Source organism: Juglans microcarpa x Juglans regia, chromosome 2S (assembly GCF_004785595.1).
Source record: "Juglans microcarpa x Juglans regia isolate MS1-56 chromosome 2S, Jm3101_v1.0, whole genome shotgun sequence".
NCBI classification, from domain to species: Eukaryota; Viridiplantae; Streptophyta; class Magnoliopsida; order Fagales; family Juglandaceae; genus Juglans; species Juglans microcarpa x Juglans regia.
Window position 1 is genome coordinate 33,505,846 of NC_054597.1, and position 22,105 is coordinate 33,527,950.

The window sequence follows — 22,105 nt, forward strand, 5'->3', positions numbered from 1 at the left end:
AATTTTAAAATTCATATGAAAAAAACAACTCTTTTTTATTAGATTCTACTTTTTTTTTTTAAATAAGTGCACAAAACTTTTACACTCTAAGATTAGATCTGTCATTATTATATATGTAAGTTTTATTGGAAATTAAGTCTTTGCATACAATATAAATTATGTCATAAATTAAAAATAAAAATAAAAATTAGTCAAATCAATATGGTAATTAACGTGACACCACTTATATTAAATTTAGAAGATGTTTATAATAAAATTTGTATTAAGTTTAATACTTGCCTTTTCTTTTTACCATGCATGCAGCTAATATTAATTACATGGTACTTGCATGAATTAGTGTTGGTTTTTACAAGCAGCAGTACTACTAGCTAATGAAGTTAAACGTCCATGATATGGATACCGATAGATGAACACCCGCCCTCACATTTAAAAAATAAATAAACTGATCATGATCGGTACATAAAAAGATAAATGAACAGCCTCTCCACATCGTACAATATTGATGCAAAAATCATATACTATTTAATTAGGATAAACCCATTCCATCATCGATCAACCACCCAAAAACCTCTCACCTCTCTCAGAACATCAAGCCAACCAAAATATTCCCCGAGTGAAGCCATTATTTTCACCTGATTTGCCCAATAAATCTGCAACCCTCCCTCATGATTTGCTAACTTTTCCGAATCTGAGCAATAATATTAGTACCATGATAGCCTGACACTGCACCAACCACACTTCCTTCACAGTCCAGGGCAAATATGCATGAGCAGCAGCCAAGTTATATCACAACTTGGAGAATCTGATGATTCAAGCTCGATCCACCTCCATCAGTGTAGCTTCCTACAAAGTTACAGCCCATCTAAAATGGCTATAATCTCTGCTATGGAGATACAGCTTTCCCCCATCGTCTCCTATACTCAAACATATGACTTCCCAACTCACAGTTCATGGTATAGACGCTTGAACTCACACTTGCATAGTTGCATGCATGCACCTCATATTTTACTCTCCCCCCACCTCTGCCCTATATATATCTCCCTTGATCCCTTATCTAATCTCACCAGCTCTCAATCCTTGAACATATTTTTCTCTCATATTTTTCTTTTTTGGCTTGCCATGGCGATGGCTGATGACGAGGTATAGATAGTTAATTTCCTCTTTCCATATGATTTCTTAGGCTGTTTTTTTGCAAAAACAAAAAACCATTAATTGCTCTGAAACTTTAAGCTGTTTAGAAACAACGAATATATAACTTATGCCTACAGTTTTCTCACAAATATATATTTATATATATATGTTATATATGCATAGCAGCAGTACCGGTCTCCAACCGGCCGTCAACCTGTGTCAAAAATTTGTAGGGTTTGTAGCGATGAGATTGGATACAAAGAAGATGGTACTTTGTTTGTGGCGTGTCATAAATGCGGGTTCCCAGTTTGTCGGCCTTGCTATGACTATGAAAGGAGTGATGGGAACCAGAGCTGTCCTCAGTGCAACACCCGCTATAAGCGTCATAAGGGTTAGATCATCAAGTTCTCTCTTTCACTCTCATTAATTCATGAGCTGTATAACATCAAGTTTTTATATGTAAATGGGACTCAGTCCATACCATTGATCCGACATTTGTCTCTCCCAGGATGTCCTAGGGTTGCTGGAGACGAGGAAAACAGCGATGCGGACGATTCTGACGATGATCTTCAGATTAAGAATAGTCATCATGATGACTCCGATATGCAACATGTCACTAACCATTTGGTAATTTCATTAATTAAGTTACTATGATATAAAGTACTTCATGTGGTGTAATAAATCAGATCCATAGCCATCGCTTTCAAATAAAGCTTACGTACGCCAACGTACGTGCATGATCATCTCTCTAGCTGTTTGTCATGCTGCAGAATGAAAACTGGGGCGCCAAACGTTATTGTTCCCTTCTACTATTTAAAAAGAAAAAGGATAATTATAATTGTGAGTGTACAGTTATTATGTAATTATTTTGAAAAAGATAAATAAATATGAGACTCGAAAAGAAAATTATTTTTTTAATAATAAATTTTATTTATTTTCAAAGCGATTGAACGGTACTTACATATTTTACTATTCTCTACGACTGTATATATTTCGAACAAAAGAAAAAGACTCATATTTGCTAATAAATTAGCTAGGTAAGCTTTTGTAAATATTTAACCGCCGAGGCTTTTTCTTATCTTGAAGTAGATCATTTTCGAGAGGAAAATTTTTAAAAGATATTATATATATATATATATGGCCATATATTTAGAATTAATTGTATGGAATTCAAACAGACATGAGATATTGGTGAGTTTTGCAGGAAAATGGGGACTACAATTACCACCAACAGCATCCTTATAATGGTTCTGTTGAAGGAAATGGTAAGCTGAGATATTGTTTTAAAATGTTTACGTGCACCTTTTTCCGCAAGGGGTTTTGTTGTTTCTTCTTTTATTTATTGATCTATGTACTTCTGAATGGTGGTGGAATGGGGCACATGCAGTTGCTGGTAAGGAATTTGAAGGAGAGAAAGAGGTGTACAGTAATGGAGAATGGAAAGAGAGAGTACAGAAATGGAAGGTCAAGCAAGAAAAGAGAGGTTTCCTTGGCAAAGATAATGGAAATAAAGATCGGGGAGATGACGATGAATTCCTGTAAGTGTTTTATCTGTTCCTTAATTTATTATTCCTTCTTGGCCTTATTTAATGCTACAATATGATCATATCCTTGAGATCAAGAACAAAATTACCATTTGTGATCAAATCCACAAACCCACGCATATATATCAATTTTAATATTTTATAGATCCATGAAAGTACTGAGATTTTAGTACTTCTCGGTCTATATATATATACCAACAACAACATGCACCTTCCTTTTGCAGTTTGGCTGAAGCCAGGCAACCAATGTGGCGAAAAATACCAATCTCCTCAAGCAAAATCAATCCATATCGCTCAGTCATTGTTCTCAGGCTCATCATTCTTGCTTTCTTCCTCCGCTTCCGAGTTTCAAATCCAGCACATGATGCTTATCCGTTGTGGCTTATCTCTGTAATATGCGAGATATGGTTTTCCCTCTCTTGGATAATTGACCAGTTCCCTAAATGGAGCCCCATCATCCGAGAAACTTACTTGGACCGCTTGTCCCTGAGGTTTGAGCGTGAGGGAGAACCAAACCGTTTGGCCCCAGTTGATGTCTTTGTGACTACTGTTGACTCTGTCAAGGAACCGCCAATCATAACAGCGAACACTGTTCTTTCGATCTTGTCTGTTGATTACCCTGTTGATAAGGTGAGCTGTTATGTGTCGGATGAGGGTGCATCGATGCTCAGTTTTGATACGATCGCAGAAACTGCCGAGTTTGCAAGAAGATGGGTGCCATTTTGCAAGAAATATAACATTGAGCCAAGGGCACCAGAGTTCTACTTCTCTGAGAAGATTGATTACTTAAAAGACAAGGTGTTGCCCAGCTTTGTAAAGGAGCGTAGGTCCATGAAAGTAAGCAAACAGATCAATGAAATTAATAAAATTTCTTTGTTTAGCATTATTGCAACAGTGTTTCCCCAACAACCTAAGGGCTGAATTGAGTGACTCATGTATTGTATTCATGTATTGCAGAGAGAGTATGAAGAGTTCAAAGTAAGGATTAATGCATTGGTGGCAAAGTCTCAGAAGAAACCAGAAGAAGGATGGGTGATGCAAGACGGTGCCCCGTGGCCTGGAAATGACACCGGTGATCATCCAGGCATGATTCAGGTTTAGCAAGATCATCCCTACCCTAATAACTTTTCCAACTCGTTTTTTAATCCACCAATTTTCACTTTTTCTTTACAACAAACCAAATCTATGCTACTTAAATAGAGATAATCTACTGCCATATATTAAATTAAAATCTCAAGAGGACCACATATTTGTTGTTTGGGAAACCCTACATGTATTGCAGGTATATCTTGGGAGTGAAGGTGCACTGGATCTAGAAGGTAAGGAGTTGTCGCGGCTAGTGTATGTTTCACGTGAGAAACGACCTGGATATCCACACCACAAGAAACCTGGTGCCATGAACGCCCTGGTGGGTTGTTAGCTAGCTAGCTAGTTATTCAAACAATATAACTCTCGAGTACTGCAAATTGCGATATCTGCAAATCTTAAAACTTGGGATTGTGTATGTGATCAATAGGTACGAGTTTCTGCTGTACTTAGCAATGCACCTTTCATGCTGAATCTGAATTGTGACCACTACATCAACAATAGCAAGGCTGTACGGGAAGCCATGTGCTTTCTGAGGGACCCCCAGGTGGGAAAGAAACTCTGCTTTGTCCAATTTCCTCAAAGATTCGATGGCATCGATAGTCATGATAGATATGCCAATCGCAACGTTGTGCTCTACGATGTAAGTCATGCAAGTTGATCATCATGTAATAATCAGCCATCTCAAACGGATGACGATCACTATTCAGCATAAAAAAATGTTCTTTCTGTTACAGATCAGCATGAAAGGCTTGGATGGCATCCAAGGCCCGATTTACGTTGGCACTGGATGTGTATTCAACAGGCAGGCATTGTACGGCTATGATCCACCGGCGTCTGAGAAGCGGCCAAAGATGACATGTGATTGCTGGACTTCATGGTGCTGCTGCTGTTGTGGGAGTTCGAGGAAGTCAAATACAAAGAAGAAAAGTACTGGAAAGAGCCTGCTTTGGGGACTTTATAACAAGAAGAAAAAAATGATGGGGAAGAGTTGCTCGAAGAAAGGGTCTGGACCTACGTTTGATCTTGAAGATATAGAAGAAGGGCTCGAAGGTTATGATGAGTTTGAGAAATCATCACTCATGTCACAGAAGAATTTCGAGAAACGGTTCGGACAATCTCCAGTTTTTATTGCTTCCACTCTTATGGAAGATGGTGGCCTTCCTGAAGGGACTGATCAAACTTTACTTATCAAAGAGGCCATTCATGTTATCAGTTGCGGCTATGACCAGAAAACTGAATGGGGAAAAGAGGTGATCATTAGCTCCTAGCTCCACTCTTTTGGGAATATTTTTTATAGAGTTTCAAGATTATATTTTGCCTTTAGTTCAACAGATTCTGATATGGTTTTGGGTACCATACAAAAGAGTTGTATCGCCATTTAATTTGATTGCACAATGACTAGTTCCTTCCCATTGCAGATTGGGTGGATATATGGTTCCTCTAAAGATGATATCTTGACAAGCCTCAAGATGCACTGCAGAGGATGGAAGTCAGTGTACTGCATGCCAGAGCGAGCAGCTTTCAAGGGATCGGCTCCAATTAATCTATCAGATCGTTTACACCAAGTTCTGACATGGGCTGTTGGCTCTGTTGAAATTTTCTTTAGTCGCCACTGCCCACTTTGGTATGCTTATGGAGGAAAACTGAAATGGCTGGAAAGACTGGCTTACATTAACGCCATTGTTTACCCTTTTACTTCCATCCCTCTGCTTGCATACTGCGCCGTTCCTGCCATCTGTCTTCTGAGTGGAAAGTTCATCATCCCCACGGTAAGTTACACTAAATTTTTTTCAACAATGACATATTAATAATGAGAATAGCTAAAAAGTTGATTGCTATAATCAAATATTTTTGTCTTTTCTGCAGCTGACAAACATTCCTGGCGGATGGTTCATGGCTCTTCTCCTCTCCATCATAGTAACAAGCGTGCTTGAGATCAGATGGAGTGGTGTTGGCATTGAGGACTGGTGGCGCAGTGAGCAATTCTGGGTGATTGGGGGCGTTTCAGCACATTTTTTTGCTGTTTTTCAAGGCCTCCTCAAAGTGATTACTGGAGTGAGCACCAACTTCACAGTGACATCAAAATCAGGTGATGATGCTGAGGTAGGGGAGCTCTACCTCTTCAAGTGGACCAACCTTCTCATCCCTCCAACCACTCTCATAATCATGAACATAGTAGGAGTTGTGGCCGGGGTTTCCGATTCTATTAACAACGGCTCTGGCTCATGGGGTCTGTTATTTGGGAAGCTACTTTTCGCCTTCTGGGTCATTGCTCATCTCTATCCTTTCCTCAAAGGTTTATTGGGCAAGCAAAACAGGACTCCTACCATTATAATCCTTTGGTCCATACTTCTTGCATCAATTTTGTCAATGCTTTGGGTTCGAATCGATCCTTTCTTGCCTAAGCAAACTGGGCCAATTCTTAAACCTTGTGGGGTGGAGTGCTAGATTTGCTCGTTTACCTTTCCCTTCTAGCGATTCTCATTCTTGTTGATTCCAGTATGTAGTGCTACTTTTTGCTTGTTTCAGTCTTCAATTGAGAGTGAGTTCATTTGTTGTGTATAGGCATTTTAAGAGACTTTTTACATACCAAAGGGTAGAGACCCTGCCAATATGTACTATTTTATTTTTAATAAATGCTCAAGAGTATATTAATTAGTAGTTTGAAATAATAAACAATACAAATCTCAGAAAGATCATCTGAGACAGATCAACAAAAGCAGGACATTGTAAACCACTCAAGTACATACCAACCAATCAAAGAAAAGACTAATCTGCATACAGAATTACTTGGGTTGTCTAAATTGTGGTTGTGGGAATCAGAAGAATCAGTTTCAACTACCAAATCCGAGATATGCAATTGCTAATTCGGTAGACACATCAGCACCATGTCCAAAGAAGAGTGAAAAACCAGCAATGAAACAGCCATCATAAGCTTGGATTACTCCCCCACATCCTGCATTTCAAGGACTAAGCATGGAAGTTCCATCAACATTTAATTCGAGTTTACCAACTGGAGGTAACATCCACTTAGCAAGAAATGGTCTTTTGAGTCTAACCAAAGAGGGAGGAATCTTAAGAACATCCAGAGAGAAGGCAGAAAGGTTTGAAGCAACTTTTCAGGCTTGACAGAAAATAAAGCGCCCTTAAGCAACCGTAAATCTTGTAAAAAATTGGATCAGTCACCATATAGCAAGGTTGTTAAACCTGCTAGTTTTCCCAGCAATCCAAATTTCCCATAGCAATCCAAATTTCCCATTACATGCATTATGATGCCATGGGTCGTGGAACCAATTTAACAAACAGTTGCACCCTTTCTAAAGCAACTGCTAAACAGAACTATATTCCTATTGTCTCGGCTGTCCGATAGCCCACAGTTAGTGGCAAGATCCTTTTTCAAAAGGGCCGATGACTTTGAACCACCTATGGTCAATCTACCAACATCTTGTTCAAAGAATCAAAAGCATCTGAAAAATCTATCCGCCACTTTACACTAGGCATTAGAGTTTGAGCAACAACTCTGGTCCAGTACAATCTGCTTCATCCATATTTATTCGTTGTGGGGAAGGCCAGTAAATCAATCCCCATTGTTGTTCATCATGCAATTGATGCAGATCTAAATCCTGTGCCATGAAAACAAAACCACCGTCATTAGCAGCACTAGCAGGCAGTAACGAGGACTACAAAGAATTGAATCTAATATTGGCCCACGTTTGATATTGCAAGCTTTGCTATTGGAATTTAAGCCTAACTTTATCTGATATTCCTGGCTTGAAATTTCGGTAAGAACTAAATTTACATCTCTTAAATTAACCAGTAGATGCCATGACACCAAACACCGATTCTCCAAACAAAACCTGTTGCAAACCAGGCAACCTTAGATTTACATTTCCGCATGAACACCAACAGACAAAGCAAGCGGATGACGAATCTACAGAGTATTAAGAGCAAAAGGGGAAAAAGAACAAACCAATACCAAAGCGTTGAACCAAAAACATCACCTAGCCATTTTCCAAATGTTTAACCTACTTATAAGAAAGACGACTCCTATGATAATTTCATACCAGGTAGAGGCATAGATATGCTGAAAAGTGCCCACCCTCAACCAAGATCCTGGTCAACTCAGATGTTATTTGCTGAATCACCAAATCTATTTATCTTGTTTTGGCTTGTTCAATTTTGAAGCTAAACATCCAAGCCTTGACTGATAGTCCTATCAACCCTTTAGTTAGATTAATAAAACGAAATATTACAGATTTTTTTATAACTGAAATATTTTATTAAAAACATAAAAGGCGTATCCCAAGCACGTGCATGCATGCCCATGCTCACGTACACTCCCATGCGCACAGAAAATGTTCTTACTATTTGAACGCTTCATGTTCCTGCAGAACTTGCTACCACATCGGCACCAGAATGTCCTCACAGGCTGATCATGGTCTTCAAAGTCGATGCCATAATCCTGCAGACATGTCATGTAAAGTAGCTCAACAAAGGGCAAATTAAGATTCATTGCATACATAAACTAAGTTCAAAGTTGATTCACTATTAATATGAACTTTGAGTAATAAATGATAAGATAGCATGATACAACTGAATTTATACATCCAAAGAGAAATATAGGACCATGTTATTTGACTCAATGTACGAATGCAAGCATGCAAGCACATATACCAAAAACATATATAGGCAACAGCTTGAGTACCTTGTTAAGTTGCTTTCCAACCTAACCCCAGCAGGAAGAAGAAAAAATAAAAGCCTTAAACTGATGTGTTTAATTCATGAAACAGAATTTTGTTTTATTCATGATTCATTGAAGTGCTCTTAAAACAGAGAAACAATTCCACCCATATTCTTCATTGGTGGCAATAGTATAGGGAGGGAGTATTAATAGAACTTCTTTTTACTTACAAAAAAAAATTAGGGTGGCAGTATAAAACCCAAAACCAAATCATGCTATATGCGAACAACAATCAACTGCGCTCTAATAACTAAAAACCTACTCACCCAAGTGAGCTCTTCCATGGCAGCTACTACCCTTGTAGTGAAGAAGCCAAGCTACATAAGAAGATAACAAAATGAGTATGCATGACTCAACTCAGTTTGCTAACACTATGCAAGGACATCACAGGGGAAATGCAAATAAAAGCTTCAAAGACTCCATACATGGTAGTAGGCATGATCAGGGCTCTCCACTTTAACAGGGATCTCAACCAAGTTTGCATCCAAACACCTGATGAAATAAGGAACAAAACAATCACATACTTGCAAATTGAATTTCTATCGCCTGGTAAACACATCTCTACCGAGATAAGTCACAAGCCATCTCTACCGAGATAACTCACAAGCCTGATGACATAAGCAAACATATCCCAGACAGTCAGGTATGACATCCTCGGAATCTCTTAAGACGCACTAAATCTTCCAGGAGATAGCTTGATCTTCTCGGACCTTCCAGTGCATCAGCACAGCCTGCTTTGATGCAAGACTTCTAATGGCTTGCTATAATATGTTAAATATGCTGACCACTTTATATGCTGTACCTTATCAACAAAAGTTTCTAATGATATATTTCCGCATGGTAATCAGAATGTTCATAAAATTAAATTTCAAAGGAAAAAAAAAAACTCTCAACATTAACGGTCCTCCCCCCATCTTTTTTTATTGGCACCAGGCATCCAGGAACAAAGTCCCCCATCTTCAAGCTCTTTGGGAGGGGGAGAGGGGGGTTTTACCCAATTCTCTGCTATATCATTTCTGATTGTAAATAATTAAATACCTTGCATTTCAGAAATTGATGTCACTTTCTTAATATTTCAGAAGGATGAGCATATGAGTTAAAAACCAAATTTATGAGTATGATACTCGGAGCATCTCCACTATACTAAGAAAATACAATATGCAAAAGTTTAGTATTCAACAAAGAGACAGAAAGTTGAGGTAAAAACAAGTACCTATGGTTAATAAACCTAGCAACATTGCCAAAAAAAGTTGCATCCAAACAGAGAGCTTCTTTATTATTTAGATCTCCCGAACCCCAGTCAGCATCCAGTAGCACTGAGTATGCCGGTTTGCCACTTTTGTTTTTTTCCAAGTTCCTATCATACAACTCAGTGTTGGTTAGAATTTCTCCAGCATACTCACACACAAATGCACCTTTTGGCAATTCCTCTAGGGTTCGGAGACCCCACCCTTTTCCTTCAGAAGTGCAAAACACCTGAGATTTAGAGTGAGTCATGAAGTCTGCATTTCAACTAATTACACAGCATCACAAGAGTAAAAAAAAGTTCAGCATCATGAGATATGAATATCTGCAATGAGTAAATTCTATAAGTAACTGTTATATAAGCATAGGAGAACAACTGTATAAATCCAATTTCCAAGTTACAATCCCCACCTGCAACTTGCAAGTTATGCCTCGCTGCACCACTCGATTGCCACATTGTTTACTGCAGCCACACTTGTTCCAGCATTCCTTGATAAACTTCCTCCTTAAGTGGCCTTTGCATGGTTCTAAACAGTCCCCATTCCTCAATCTTTCAAGCGGACATTCTCTACAATACAAGTGCTGGTGTCTTTGTGGGTCATGAGTCATAGAGATGCACTCTTCCAAGAACTTTTCCCTAAGAAGACCTCCTTGTGTGTATGCAAACTGGCGTCCAGTTTCATTTGCACAAGGACAAGGTGTAGATAAGGATAGGCAATCACCCAAACAAGCCAAACAGCAATCCTCATCTCCAATCCGAGAAAGGGTCAACTTAACAGCAGCATTTTGGAAAACAAGGTTTTGAGGTATGTACTTAAAGGGTGGTAAAAGTTCACTGTTGATTTCATTGACCCATGGAATTCTGACATTTTCTTCTCCTTTTGAGACATCGTTAACATCATGGATAGACATTGAATCACCAGGACTTATCTGATATTGAGGGACAACCGCTAAACTACATGAATTCCTTGATTCAGGATCTTCCAGTTCCTTTTCAGGCTCACTTCCAACACAGCTACTTTTAGTGATTTTCTTACTGGCATGTATGTGACCATCAAGACCATTCAAAGCCTGCGGAAGTCTTGAAAGATGCTCAGCCACTGCAGGAGAGCATTGAATATGGACTGATCCATTAGAAGAATGGAGTGACAAGCTCAAAATTTTTTCTTTGTCTTCCATATCCAAAGCATCCTTTGGGGAAGATCTCCCCAATACATCAGGAGTTGGAATTCTCTTTATTGATCCTTCCTGCGATTCATAAGAGGCATAAGTTCCCAGTTCCAAGACGCCCTCACAAATATCTTTCAGAAGTTTCAAGAAAGATAAATTTGGGTCAATAATTTTATATTCACACAAATATTTATCCTGTCAGTTTTATAACCTCATCACGACTAGGCATATCGAATCTAGTCTTGCGAGAGTGGAAGTGTAACTCAGAGAAATCTTTACCTCTCCCAAGGGCAAGGAGGCAATCTCAACAATGGGAGGAGGTTCCTTTGGGATGGTTGCAAGTGTACAGTTGGTTTCCCTCTCACTTGATGGAGCTAGAGCACAATCACCTCTATTTCCTTCACCAAGACATTGGGAAGCTGGAATTTCTGGACCATCTTGTTTTTCACCTGAACCATGCCCAACTAAAGAATCTACCTTACAGGGATCTGTAAGCAAAACCAAGATTGTAGAAGAGAATGAATTGCAGTTTTTATATTAAATGAAGCTTATTGAACAGCACCAAGCCTTTTATTTCCATCCTTCACAGTCGTTTACATTTATCACTCAGAAATTAAGGTTAGACAGTTAAATAAAGCATAATGTAGATAATGGAGACATTCCAGTTTAAAATATTATAAACACTAAAAGTATCTAGATATATGAGCTATGTTGATACAGAGATATCACTCCAAAGGGATGAAATGCACCAGGATGGATCACTGCAATAGGCACCTCGTAGTCTGGTACATCACTGTTAAACATATCATCAAATGGCTCATCCTTTGGCTTGATCAAAACACGAGTATTAGGAACCTTCTGCTTGGGCAAAAGAGCAATGTCTGACTCAACCATTGGCTCTTTAATGTGCACAACATGAGATTCTCTATCCGACATGGATCTTTTCTCAAGGGAATCAATACAAGGTAAGAGAGGTTTCTTGCCCTTGTTAACAATACTAAGCTGAGGTGAGATGGTTTGCTGGATGGACTGAGGTGTCTCCATTATTTCCTGAGGCCGCTGTTGGAAATGAGACTTGGGTAGTTCATCCTCCTCCATTTTAGGCCTTTCTGACAAACTTCCATCCAAATTGTGGCTGCAGGAGTTGACCAACGGTGAAACCTGGCCACCTTGACTTCTCAAGCGCAACCTCTTTAGGGGGCGTTCAGGCTCATCATGCGTCTGAGCTTCTTCCTCCAAATCCTCCTCCTGCCAGTTTGAAAGGCAAGTCAAGATGGGTACAAAAACAAGAAGCAAAAAATATAACCAACACAAGTGCCAGGAAGAGAAATGACCAACATACATCAGTATTGTTGCATTTCTTCTTTTGTTCCACAACCTGATAGATAGGATTCAGTATTTATAAGTAATAGATAAGTACAATTTATATTAGATAAACATTGGTAAAAATTTGTTTACCGATCAAAAAAAAATTAGATAAACATTGGTGTCAGATAAAATACAAGGGAAGGGTAAAACAGATCTAACTAAATTCTAAGTGACAAAGACTGAAATTGAACCTTTTTTTTTAATAAGTTATTATATTGATATAAAAATGGGCATAGCCCAGGTACACTGGAAGTATACATGTGCATGTACCTTAGTATCCTCCTCCTCAAATATGGCATCTGCTAGAGCTCTGTAATTCTCTTCTTCAATAAGTTCCCAGTTTTTTTCATATAATTTTAGAAGTTTAATTAACACTGGTTTCACTTTATCTTCTTTAATTCCAATATCCTTCATTGCACGGAAGGCTGCTGCAACTCTAGGATTCGGCGCCATTGATAATCACTCAGCAGCTATTTATTTTAGCGACTCACAAAGGCTGAATACCCCTACATTTTAGAATATATGAGTGTGGGGGTAAAAGAGCCTGAAAGGAAATGCACAAGTCCAGCAAATATTTCAAGTAAATTAAATGCTGTAGCAGAGAACATAGAAACACCAGTTATATATATACTATTATATATATATATTGACATAGAAACATCAGTTCTAACACTAGTCAGGACACTCGACAAGTGTATTTTACCTCTATAGATTTTATATTGACACCAAAAATAATATTCCCTTGGGTTATGTCAACACATATAATTGTTTTTACTTCTTCAAAATCATCTCTGTACCAGTTTCTCACAATAAACTAACAAAACAAACAGTAAATACCAAAATGATAATCTAAGTTATGAAAACCTAGGAACTCGTTAGGGTGCAGCCTAGTGGTCAAAGAACAGGCTTGAGATGAGCTGTAAACTCAGATATCATGAGTTCAGCTCCACAATAGGAATTCCTATGATTACCCAATACATGGGTCTGGCATGTTGGGTAGCATATCCAGGATTTACTGTCCATAAGTAGGTACGTAGGTGAACCCTGCCTTGGGGAGATTCCATGTCATCAAAAACCTAGCATTCCTTAATTTTTCCCATATTTTAAAATATTATGCAATAATAGTAAATGATATATTTAAAAAAAGATTAAAAGAATTCATGCAAGATATATTGAAATCAAAAAGATTGAAAATTTTCATGCAACGGGGGACAAAACACATCAAGAAAGAAACTACAGTTGAGTGATACCCACAATTCTTTTCTTTTTCCTTTTTTTTTCTCTTTTTTTTTTTTTTTTTTTTTTTTTTTTTTTTTTTTTTTTTGGTAATTCTTTACCTGGTTTACTCGCATCAACATAAATCCAAAACAGTTAGAAAAATGCCTTTAAAAGGTAATATTCCATGTAACAAATTCGTCCTAATAAAAGAACCAAATTAACTACTCTATTATATCATTAGTCTAACTAAGCAATCCACATAACCATATTAGAAGTTGGCCCCATCTTATCTCAGTATGCAGTAAGCAGCTGCTAGATCGTATCCCACAGTTTATAGTGCAGATAACACTCTTAAAGCTGGATTCAACCACCAGATGCCAAAAGCCTCAGGAAAAATATATTTAAGTTTAAAAAAATTATAATTTATAGAGTATTGAGATCAGTGTTCAGCATTTACTAACAATTTTTTAGGCAACTTTTTTAACTTTAAGGGCATACACAGCCCCAACTAGTGAGGGGATTCGATCCCCTCACACTCATCCCAATCATCCCAAAAGGACAGTGGGAAGCTTCATTAGGCCTATTACCCTTAAAAGTAACATTATTAACCATTGCCATGAAATTCCTATCACTCATTGCATACCTTTTTCACTTAGGTACCAAATGACCAGAATATACGAAATTGGAAATTTGGAATCCATTAGTGAAACTCTAAAAGAACAAATATGCAACAGTTTAAAGAACCAAAAAGACAACATGATTTCAAATTGTTGATTTTACTTTTCTTTTCCTATCTAGAATATGGCTAAACAAACGGTTCACATGAATCGTATCAAACCAACAAACAACAAAAAGCACCTTCCTTAGAAATCCTTCATATTAAATAGAATATTAATTTCACAGTTATAATTAACAACAAGTACTTCAACAGAAGCCGCAAAAAGTAATACTTCCTTTCCTTGTACCTTCCAGTGACTACACAACTCTCTGATTTGGATTCTCTTTCAATTACACACTAAGTTAAACAAACAAGCCCACATACACTCACAATCAAAATGTTATATACACAAAGAGATACCAATTAACAATAATCCTAGCAAACTAAATTCTCAAAGTTTCATCCCAACCCTGAGAACCTAAAAAAATACCCTAAAAAGAAAAAAGAAACCCAACTCACTAAGAAACAAGTAGAAAAGCATTTGTTTGGAACTTTTAAGAAAAATAGAGGAAACTGAAGGGACCAACACTTACTAATTTTAAGAGATTCTCTCAAAACAAGTACAACATTTACGAGAGAAACAAAAAAAAAAAGAAAAAAAAAAAGCATACCCTTCGGGGAAGAGTAGGGAAAGAAAGAAACGAAAGTCGCATTTTGTGCTCCCAAAATAAACAGATTATTAAACAGTATTATATAGTAATTTCAGGAAGGAGTTTGTGAACTGGAAATAGGACAGCGCAGACGTACTTCAAATTCATTGAAGAGAGACAGAGAGAGTGAATAGGTACCGACTCTTGGAGCTATTTGAAGTGTCAGGGTGGGGTTCACTTGGCACCCACACCCCCACACCAGCCGAGGTTGTAAGGAACAGGGATTGTCGTGCAGCGGCATGAACACTGGGCTCACGTAATTCTTTGGGATGTGAGACTGGACATGGCGTCGTCGAGGGCAGCTGCGACTTGGAGTTGCGACTTCTGCAACGCACCGCGAATGATGAAATTTTGAAAATATTTGTCGAGAAGTTTGAAGTTAGGAAAATGCTTGTATGACTTCATTTGGGACACTCACATTTTCTCTTTCTCTTTTTTATTTTTTATTTTTTATTTTTTAAAAACGTTTGAAAATTTCTTAAAAGAAATTATATATATATATATATATTTGCACTGGTGCAAATTTGGGGTGTACGCCAAACATTGTCCTTGAAGTTATGTCAAAATGATATTTGCAATAATACGCAAGCGGTTGTATAATCTTTTAAAAATAAATAAATAAATATAAAATTTATATGAAAAACTTAATTTTTTAATAATGGACTCTAATTTTTTTTTTTTAAGAGAAGTGCATGGCACTTAGACAACAACCATAACTGTATCTAAAATTATTATATGTTATAAATAAGTCACCCAATTTAGTTTACGAGTAATCCTATATACACTTTTAGAATGTATGAGTAATCCTAGTCACCCAATGTAGTTTCAAAAAAATAATTTTTTCCTGTGAGTTTCAATTTTATTCAATTTTTTTAAAAGAAATACACAGGACTTACACACATTATCACTATAAATATCATTTCTTTTAATTTATATTTGTAATAATTCATGCATATTTATTCACTTTTTAAAAAAGAAGTATGCAATGCTGCACACTCTAACTGCTAATATCAGTTCTCTTAAAAAAAAAAAAAGTCTTTGTTTAGATTTTCTATTTTTTTAAATAATATGTTTTGTATTAAAATTTTATTTTTAATGGGAATAGTTTAATTGAATAGTTATATAAATATATTTTTCAAAATAATTTTAAGTTTGTTTGAAGTTGAGAGTTAAAAGAAATGGAAATTGGACTTAACTAAACAAGGCCATAATTTTCTAAAAAATATAAATATCTTTTCATAAGCTCAGTGGATTTTTTTATTTAATAAAACAATGGCTTGTTAATAATTTTTTTTTGAATTAATGTAGTTATTCCACTATTGTAAATTTAATATTTGTCCCAAAAGTTTAAAGTAATAAAAAGGGATAGATTTATTATTTATCATATCTCAATACTCTCTCTCATACGTAAATCAGACTCTTTCTCAATATATAGGATCATCACGTAGAATATTTAATAATTGAGAGAAGTAAAAAATCAGGATTATGATATCATTTGAAGTATTATTTGTCACAAAAACTTCAACTAATGGAAAAATATGGAATTTATTATTTATTAGATCTTACTAACTATACTTTATCATCTCCAATCACATTTGTTGATTTAACACATTTCAAGTGTCTGTTCATTGAAGTGATTCAACACATGAAATCACTTAAAACATAGAATAATTATTATGTACTCTTGGAGTAAAGACACACGATACTTCTGTCTTATGACAAGATGGCAAGCCATTATTAAAGTTTAAGCCCTTGTTTAGATAGTGAGATAAGATAAAATAGTTTTAAATAAAAGTTAAAAATTGAATAAATATTGTTAGAATATTATTTTTTAATATTATTATTATTTTGAGATATGAAAAAATTGAATTGAAATTTAAAAAAAAATGAATTATTTATTATATTTTATATAAGAATTTGATAAACTTGTAATAATGAGATAAAATAAGATGAGTTGAAATGATTTCTCAATCCAAACGAGGTGTAATACTTATATAACATCTTGTAATAGGATGAGAGTACTATATTAGTCATCTATGATTTCATACTCCCAAATTATCTAATAATTATCTTAAAATATATTATTATAGCACTCTCAATAGATTAGTTAAAACTAAAGTACACTTTTGGTGAATGTAAGATGAATTTAACTTTTGACTATTCCATTCACATAAATCTCCACATTAGAATAGCTATTTTTTATTATATAATAATAAAATAATATAAGATGAATTTGACTTTGACTATTCACATCAAATCTCCACATTAAATTATCTATTTATTCATTATATAATATCGAGTATTTAATAATTAAAAAAATATTTAATTTTTTTTAATTATTAATTTATTTAATTTTATCATATTTTACAAATTTCTATAATTCTCATCCAACTATATTTTTTCATTAAATTTGGATAGACTATCCATGAACTCGTGCACTTGAACAGAGTATCCATTCAACAAAAACTAGAACTATAGGTTTGCTGGAGAGAGAAATAATTTATAAAATAAGAATTTGATTTATGTATAGGAGCATTCAAATTTGAAAATTATTTTCAATGTAACTGCTCCATTGTAATCCTTTTTTATTTTCTAATGACTAAATACTCAATGAATTTAATTTTTTCATCGAGGATACTCTGCTAGCATAACTAAAGATGACAACATTATTATTTTCTTTTTTCCTTTTTTGTTTACGTGATTATTTCAAACTTGTATAAAATATATCACTGATTTTCCCACAAAAGTATATACCATTAATTTCAAAATCACATTTTCATACTCCTATTTGGATAGTGTTTTTACTTTGTAACAGAATATTTTAGTCAAATATTCGTGGAAGTTATATTTTTGGCTCATTAATACAAGCGTTGAGCTAGAGCTACCATAAGATTTAAGACAGGCGACAAAAAGTATAGCCCAAAACGTTCCCAACCCCACCAAGCAGCCCAGTCCCAGTCCCCACACTCGTCCATGCCTTCAAGTTTCAACTAAAAAACCCGTCTCTAGAAACTCCCAAATACCTGTCCCGCCCGTCACTCGTCTTTGTTTGGCGTAGAAACTCCCAAATGGGTCTGCCCAATACACCTCTCTCTCTCTTTTTTATGTCTCTCGTGCTTTCAGTGTTCTTTCCCTCTGTTACAAGCGCTGTTGACTATACAAACTTGGTTTTCAAGGGCTGTGCAGAGCAAGAATTCCAAGCCCCAACTGGGAATATTTACTCACAAAACCTCAAGGCCCTTTTGTCTTCTTTGGTTTCACAATCTTCACAAAAAACTTTCTTTGCCACCACCACCACCACAACCTCAGGTGAAGATCATCAAAATAACATTACAGGTCTATTTCAATGCAGAGGGGACCTCACGCTACCCGAGTGCTACAGCTGTGTGAGCAAGATATCAGATACGGCTGAAAAGCTCTGTGGCAAAGCTATAGCAGCTAGGATTCAACTCAACGGGTGCTACCTGCGGTACGAGGTTGTTGGGTTCAAACAAGTTTCCGATACTGAATTGTTGTACAAGGTTTGTGGATCAACCAAAGCAAGTGAAACTGGGTTTGAGCAAAAGAGGGACAAGGCTTTGAATATGGTAGAGAGTGGGGTTAAGAGCAGTGGAGCTGGTACTGGAGGTTTGTTTTACACAGGCAGATATGAGTCAGTGTATGTGCTGGGGCAGTGTGAGGGCGATTTGGGCAGTGATGATTGTGGGGATTGTGTGAAGAATGCAGTGGAGAGGGCCAAAGCTGACTGTGATGATTCTACCTCCGGGCAAGTGTATCTCCAGAAGTGCTATCTTAACTATTACCCAAATGGTGTCCCAACCGTAACTTCATCATCATCAGGTAAAGCTGGCTAGAGACGACTCAAAATATCTTTATTAGTTTATTTTTTTCACTTATTTTTTTATCTGGGCAGTTTGTTATTTAATGCCCAGTTGGCAGGTCACAAATCATCATCTCCTTCTTTAATTGATACCAGACTCCGAGTGTTTTGTTACTTTCTTCTTCTTTTTTCCCACTCTATGCATGGACAGGTTTGAGTTAAGGTAGGGCCTGCTTCTTCACATCTTTTGTAACTCCAAATATTGAAAAATCGATTGATATCTGGTGAGAGAGGGAGGGAGAGAGATCTTGATATAAGTTTATATTAAATTTATTTTATAATAAAAATAATTTTATATTAAATTATATTCATTTATAAATTTATTTTTCTTAAATATTTTTTTAATAATATAGATGTCTGAATGGTGTGCAGGGAGTGCGCAACGACAGACTCAGAGGACAGTAGCTCTTGCGGTAGGAGGCTTGGCAGCTTTTGGCTTTATTATAGTTTGTTTCCTGTTTGCTAGATCAGTGATCAAGAAAGGAGGTCGTAAGCATGGAGGCTGAGTTTCGTCATTGCCAATTTATGACCTTCAGTATTCCTGGATCTTACCTTCCTGTATATATATATGTGCATAGTTTGGACGTGGAGAATTACGTAATTTTGTAAAGATCATTGAGTAGGGTAAGATGAGTGTTGAAATACAATTTACCCAAATAAAAAGGGTTGGGTTTTGAAGATTGCAATGCTAAAACGAAAAATGATATATGCAAGTTTCAAATATGCATAAGTCTTGCGCAAGTCTTTTATAAAAATATAGATCCCACAATGAAAAAGTATAATTGCTCAAAATAATATTTTTATTTATTAAAGGAAGATTTAATTTATATTTTAGCATAAATAATATATTTAATAAAATATTTACATGACATAATTTAATTTAAAATAAAAATTTTAAAATTTAAATATTACAAATAAAATATTATCGCATAAATAATGAGAATTGTGCTTTACATATCAGTAAAAAAAGCCGTATATAATGTAGACTATTCCGACATTACTTATGTCACTTGAAATCTTTATGATTTTGGACTCAAAAGAAAACCCACTTGTCAGTTTTGAGCCCAAAGATCGGCAAAATATCCCAAGAAAGTTTCAACTACCTTAGCATATGATCTGCCCGACATGAAAACATTATGATATCTTAAGGTTATTTTCAATAAAATTGTTACCTAATACATTGGAAAATTAAGCAATTCGATGACGCAAAACCTGTATTTAAATTATTTTGTAATTTGTCCTCTTTGTTTGCGTGTGCGCAAAATAGACAGCCATCCACCGTGATAAAGTGACCCTAATCTTCTCCTCCGAAAAAGACAGACAATCCTATGTATCAAGGATTGAGATCTTCTTATTTTTTAGATTCTGTTTATTTCTTAAACTTATATTAAGTCATTATTAAAATTTTTTTAAATTCTAACACAAAATATAATAAACAATTTAACTTTTTCAAATCTTAAAATAATAATAATATTAAAAAATAATATTCTAATAATATTTTATCATCTTAACTCAATTCAGTTCAATATTCAAACGCAGCCTTACTCTCATTTCTTTGAGAAAAAAATAAATAAGAACATCATGATCACTATTATGGTTAGAGCTATGTTGATCTTTTTTTAGGATTAGATTTTTTTTTTTTTTTTTAATGATCAAACCAACTGATTACGTACGCAGTGAGTGACATCGACTCACAATCATAATCCATTTTCTTTTACATTTTTTTCTTGGGTTGGGATCGAAATTAATCCTACGTTCAACTTTCTATTGAATTTACAATTTCTTCGTTAAATCAAAGTGCTCAAGAGTTTTTATATGAAAATGGGTTATCTGATCTTTTACGAAAATGATCGTCCCTTTAATAAATAACTAAGTAATGACATGGACTAGGGCAGGTGTCTTTTTTTTTTTTTTGTTGGTTCAATTCGAAAATTGAAAAATTGGGTTCACCTAGATGAGTATTCAGATTTCGTAACTACTCATATACGGATATACATATGGTTATTGTTGTAGTATGCAACTCATATTGAGTGAAATACGTATATAAAGAAAGCAGGTTGATGTTGGGAGTAAAATAGAGTGGAGTGAGGAGAGTGTAATGTATTGAGCAGAATGACAACATTTGTCTTTTGGGCTTGTAATTTATTATTTTATTGCCAAGGACGAATAATAGGTTGAGAGTGTGGGGGCAATGCTCCCACGGTATGGTATAGGGATATTATTAAAAAAAATTAATGCATTTATACGATTAGGGTTAGTATAAATACATATAATATAACTCTACTTTTAACAGTTAGTAAAAATTTAGCTCTCACTCATGTGAATGTAGACATACTGTCGAACCACGTTAAATTTATGTGTTTTCTTGTTTTTTTTTTTTTACATAATGTTCATCATAGCTGTCACACATAGCACAACAATTATATAACGTGAGTTCTGGATTAATACCCAATATCGTAATCGGTTATATTTTAAAAAAATACTTATATATTTAAAGTAATGTTGTTTTGATATTTAAAATGACGTTGTTTTGTATCCATGGTTCTCATTTTTAAAATATTTTTTGATAAATTTGAATATCCGATTACAATTTGGGTAATTATATACCAATATTTTTAAAACCGGGCACCCACGCAAATTATAACCAAGTACTCAAACCGTATTATAAATCCGTATGCAAAACCACCGAATTTGGGTTTACACCCCTTGCATCGACTAATAGGTTTGCAATCTAACAATATGAAAAAGCGATAAAAGTTAAGATAGAGATGATTATGTGAAACTTATTGAAACAAATGATAAAAATTAACTATGTGGTTTTATCTTTGCGTTCACTCATAATTGTTAATTCGATGGTAGTACATATGTACTTACTAACAAAACTAATTCAAATTAATAAGTTAACTAGTGAAAGACTTGAAAAAAATATAAATAAATAAGAAATATTAAGTTGTAAATTTACCAAATAGCTTATAAAAAGAGACCAAGATATTTTATTATCTTTTATGATATGTAAAAAAAATAAAAATATGAGATTTTATTAATGATAACAAATAAGTGTGAGTATGAACATATTGTAGAAAAACTAAAAGAAACCTAGACAACGGGCTCGTTTGTTTTCAGAGATGAGATGAGATTAAAGTTAAAAAGTTGAATAAAATATTGTTAGAATATATTTTTTAATATTATTTTTGTTTTGGAATTTGAAAAAGTTGAATTGTTTATTTTATTTTGTGTGGGGATTTAAGAAAGTTGTAATGATGAAGTGAGATGAGATGAGATGTTTCTTGAAAACAAACGAGGTATTAAGTGAGATTTTTGAAAATGTTTGGGGGAAAATTATCTTTATAT

At 35.2% G+C, this 22,105-nt stretch overlaps 3 protein-coding genes across 10 annotated transcripts; 2 read left to right on the top strand and 1 right to left on the bottom strand.

The window, feature by feature from the left end:
* The first annotated feature begins 1,075 nt into the window (after nucleotides 1-1,075).
* LOC121252767 (cellulose synthase A catalytic subunit 4 [UDP-forming]-like) lies at nucleotides 1,076-6,365 on the top strand. 2 transcript variants are annotated; one of them, XM_041152561.1, is made up of 12 exons: nucleotides 1,076-1,140; nucleotides 1,318-1,522; nucleotides 1,640-1,758; nucleotides 2,336-2,396; nucleotides 2,519-2,669; nucleotides 2,900-3,512; nucleotides 3,633-3,770; nucleotides 3,958-4,083; nucleotides 4,192-4,404; nucleotides 4,499-5,014; nucleotides 5,183-5,533; nucleotides 5,631-6,365. In XM_041152561.1, exons 1-12 carry the CDS (start codon nucleotides 1,120-1,122, stop codon nucleotides 6,210-6,212), a joined length of 3,096 nt encoding a protein of 1,031 aa, XP_041008495.1. In that variant the 5' UTR covers nucleotides 1,076-1,119; the 3' UTR covers nucleotides 6,213-6,365. The 2 variants fall into 2 exon arrangements, with proteins under 2 accessions (XP_041008495.1, XP_041008496.1); XM_041152562.1 differs by having other exon boundaries at nucleotides 1,321-1,522.
* A 491-nt stretch (nucleotides 6,366-6,856) lies between these two features.
* On the bottom strand, nucleotides 6,857-15,245 carry LOC121252768 (probable inactive histone-lysine N-methyltransferase SUVR2). Of its 6 annotated transcripts, none has more exons than XM_041152567.1 (11): nucleotides 15,013-15,245; nucleotides 12,559-12,784; nucleotides 12,263-12,298; nucleotides 11,670-12,168; nucleotides 11,200-11,408; nucleotides 10,162-10,998; nucleotides 9,719-9,981; nucleotides 8,931-8,997; nucleotides 8,772-8,822; nucleotides 8,130-8,226; nucleotides 6,857-7,387 (listed from the first exon to the last, which is right to left on the bottom strand). In XM_041152567.1, exons 2-11 carry the CDS (start codon nucleotides 12,739-12,741, stop codon nucleotides 7,362-7,364), a joined length of 2,268 nt encoding a protein of 755 aa, XP_041008501.1. In that variant the 5' UTR covers nucleotides 12,742-12,784; nucleotides 15,013-15,245; the 3' UTR covers nucleotides 6,857-7,361. The 6 variants fall into 6 exon arrangements, with proteins under 6 accessions (XP_041008501.1, XP_041008497.1, XP_041008502.1 ...); XM_041152563.1 differs by having other exon boundaries at nucleotides 12,559-12,794; XM_041152568.1 differs by lacking the exon at nucleotides 15,013-15,245 and adding an exon at nucleotides 14,972-14,990 and having other exon boundaries at nucleotides 12,559-12,794.
* A 2,618-nt stretch (nucleotides 15,246-17,863) lies between these two features.
* On the top strand, nucleotides 17,864-19,450 carry LOC121252769 (plasmodesmata-located protein 1-like). 2 transcript variants are annotated; one of them, XM_041152570.1, is made up of 2 exons: nucleotides 17,864-18,714; nucleotides 19,127-19,450. In XM_041152570.1, exons 1-2 carry the CDS (start codon nucleotides 17,943-17,945, stop codon nucleotides 19,258-19,260), a joined length of 906 nt encoding a protein of 301 aa, XP_041008504.1. In that variant the 5' UTR covers nucleotides 17,864-17,942; the 3' UTR covers nucleotides 19,261-19,450. The 2 variants fall into 2 exon arrangements, 1 of the variants encoding a protein (XP_041008504.1); XR_005938276.1 differs by lacking the exon at nucleotides 17,864-18,714 and adding an exon at nucleotides 18,878-18,917.
* The last annotated feature ends 2,655 nt before the right edge of the window (nucleotides 19,451-22,105 follow it).

Coding starts and splice junctions, on each gene's coding strand:
- LOC121252767 (XM_041152561.1), top strand. CDS start 1,120: ATGGCGATGGCTGATGACGAG. Junction 1,141..1,317: donor TGGCGATGGCTGATGACGAG/GTATAGATAGTT, acceptor TATGCATAGCAG/CAGTACCGGTCTCCAACCGG. Junction 1,759..2,335: donor AACATGTCACTAACCATTTG/GTAATTTCATTA, acceptor TGAGTTTTGCAG/GAAAATGGGGACTACAATTA.
- LOC121252768 (XM_041152567.1), bottom strand. CDS start 12,741: ATGGCGCCGAATCCTAGAGTTGCAGCAGCCTTCCGTGCAATGAAGGAT. Junction 12,299..12,558: donor TTGAGGAGGAGGATACTAAG/GTACATGCACAT, acceptor CCTATCTATCAG/GTTGTGGAACAAAAGAAGAA. Junction 8,998..9,718: donor GCTAGGTTTATTAACCATAG/GTACTTGTTTTT, acceptor TTATTTCATCAG/GTGTTTGGATGCAAACTTGG.
- LOC121252769 (XM_041152570.1), top strand. CDS start 17,943: ATGGGTCTGCCCAATACACCTCTCTCTCTCTTTTTTATGTCTCTCGTG. Junction 18,715..19,126: donor CGTAACTTCATCATCATCAG/GTAAAGCTGGCT, acceptor AATGGTGTGCAG/GGAGTGCGCAACGACAGACT.